At 35.2% G+C, this 2,563-nt stretch overlaps 1 protein-coding gene across 1 annotated transcript; it reads left to right on the forward strand.

The window, feature by feature from the left end:
• Positions 1–876: 876 nt before the first annotated feature.
• On the forward strand, positions 877–2,559 carry LOC110037494 (probable xyloglucan endotransglucosylase/hydrolase protein 33; the record flags this gene model as incomplete). The annotated part of the gene is made up of 3 exons (XM_020742150.1): positions 877–1,165; positions 1,262–1,362; positions 2,533–2,559. Coding segments are annotated over exons 1-3 (369 nt in total), but the record flags the coding sequence as incomplete, so codon positions are not given.
• Positions 2,560–2,563: the final 4 nt, after the last annotated feature.

Consider the following 2,563-nt stretch of genomic DNA (forward strand, 5'->3'; position numbering starts at 1 on the left):
TTTCTGTCCGGACACATGACGTACCTCTACGTGCGATGCAGGTTATTCCTAAGTTATTTTCAGGTAATTTCTGGGTTATTTCAATAATACGGAAATAACCCAGAAATAACCCAAAAATAAAGACCGTGGGTTATTTCTGGATTATTTCCGAATTATGAAAAATAACCCAGAAATAATCTGAAAATAACCCAGGAATACCCTGCGCCGCATATAACGCTACGTCAGGAGTCCGCTCAGAAAAATTTTTGCTTTCCTCAGAACTTCCATCTTTGTCAGCATTTACATACATACCCACCCAATTCCTTTCTATTTACAGATCTAACATCTAAACATTACCTTTTTATATTTATACCACCCAAATTTTTCATCATTTCACAATTTCACATCAGAACTAGTAGTGTATCGCAAGGTGGCCCATCCGGATTACACTTCCGGAATAGTCATGATGCGGCCAGTGTATAGCAAGGCGGCCCATCCAGACCATCATCCAGACATGCAGTTGTTGCACGTAATATTTGCTCAAGATGGCATATAGGTAAATATATAAATACATAATAAGTGAGTGGTGTGCAAGTTAATCTTCCAAACAGACAAATTAAATGACATCTGAAGTCTCCAATGAGGTTTGCAGCTGTATCTTAGAAGGCATCCCCAGCTGTATCATATTAAATATGAACACTTTGGCCCACTCTTCTTCGTCCTAAAGTGGTTTCAGCCTATCACCTCCGCACCTTCTTCTCATCCTTTTTGTCATATAATCATTCCACAATTTCAAAATGACTCATTGGACATGTATATGCACAGGAATTAAGCAGTATGCAAGCAAATACCTACACACATATATATATAGACTAATAGATGGGCTGTTTAGTTATCATTTGAGTTATCATTTGAAGCCAAAAAAGCAAAAAACAGTGAGACAATATGGAAGTCTGCAATTACAGCAAGCAGCAGAAGCTGTGGCTGTTGTCAAAAATGGTTGTTTGTTGTGTAATTTGTGCAGAGTCGGTGCGTCACGGGCTAACGCCGCCGAGCACTACGAAGCTGACGGAGCTCTTCCCACGACATGGGTATGAGGACAAGTTCTTAGATTTTTATGGGGGGAAGAATGTGCAGAAGGTGAATAATGGCTCTGCTGTAAATCTCCTGCTTGATAAGTCTTCAGGTTTGTGGTGCTGATAGATTAATGTTTTTATTTTCTTTTTTTTAATTGAATGGGGAATATGTTTGTTGTTTTGATGTTGGTTTTTTGAATGTATAGGGTCGGGTTATAGGTCGAAGGATGTATATTATCATGGTTTTTTCAGTGCTGCCATCAAGCTTCCTTCTGGTTTCACGGCTGGAGTTGTGGTGGCCTTTTATGTGAGTTTTTTCTCGCGCACCCTGTGAGAGATTATTATGCACGAACATCACATAATAACAAAGATGGATGGGAAAACCACGTCACATAAAAGTGAAGTTATAATAACATGATCTTTCTATCCATTGTTGTTTGTACATCTAGAAGTCCGCACGTAATAATTTTTCCACTCACTTTACTGTTATTTTGTACCAGTAAAACAATATAAAACACACATACACATATACATACCCCATTTACATACATACCATGCAATTGTTGTGTATTTAACACCCAAACTTTCATATTTACATGCATATCACTCAAATCCTTAAAATGACATCAAAAAGAGCACTTTTGTATTTAAGAAGTGAAGTACAATCTTTCATGGATAAATTTATGACACCAAATACCCAAAGTGTTATAAACATAAATATAAAAATTTAGGTGTTATAACCTTTTGCCCAATACCTAAAAAAATCAAATATTTAGTGATTTTACCCCTGATTTTAACACCCATAACCTATGCTTAACAACTAATTTAATTATAAGAATTTTCAAACCAAAGATTCATCAAGGAGAAGGCAGTCATGTGCTCTCCTTTATAATGATGGATGCTGTCAAAGGGAGCATGCCGGAATGTCAAGAAAAATTAAATGAAGATGAAGAATAATGCATCAAAGAATACAATTACAAGTCAAACAAGTTTATGCAAAAGATAAAATATTTTACTGAACTTTAGAAGATGAAAACATCAAGGACTTCTTTTCATACATGCATGTGTAAAAATAGACCTTTTTTATTTCATCAGGAGTTTGATGATACATTTTTGTTCTTATTAGAGGCAAAGAATAGAATAGATGAGTTTCATGCATCTACTATGACAAATATCATAACTTATTTCTTCTTATTCCATGATGCATGGTTTTTAATTCACCCAAGGCTTTGTTGTGGGAGAGATAATATGGCCAAGAATCCCAAGAAGTTATTTCTAGTGTAATAACATTTCAAGTTTGAACATGTTAGAACATTTAGAGCGATATAAAGATGTGAGTTATATTATGTTATGATAAAATCTCACACGCATAAAAATAGTGATAAAGTTGCCATGATCAAAAGGTTATAACACTTCGGGAAATAAAAAAAATGGCATAAATTCTTCAAATAATTAGGTCTTTTGGCTCACCTGTCAGATGTCAAACAACCAAGTATTCAGTAAAAACC

This window comes from Phalaenopsis equestris, unplaced genomic scaffold (assembly GCF_001263595.1).
Source record: "Phalaenopsis equestris unplaced genomic scaffold, ASM126359v1 Scaffold220335, whole genome shotgun sequence".
NCBI classification, from domain to species: Eukaryota; Viridiplantae; Streptophyta; class Magnoliopsida; order Asparagales; family Orchidaceae; genus Phalaenopsis; species Phalaenopsis equestris.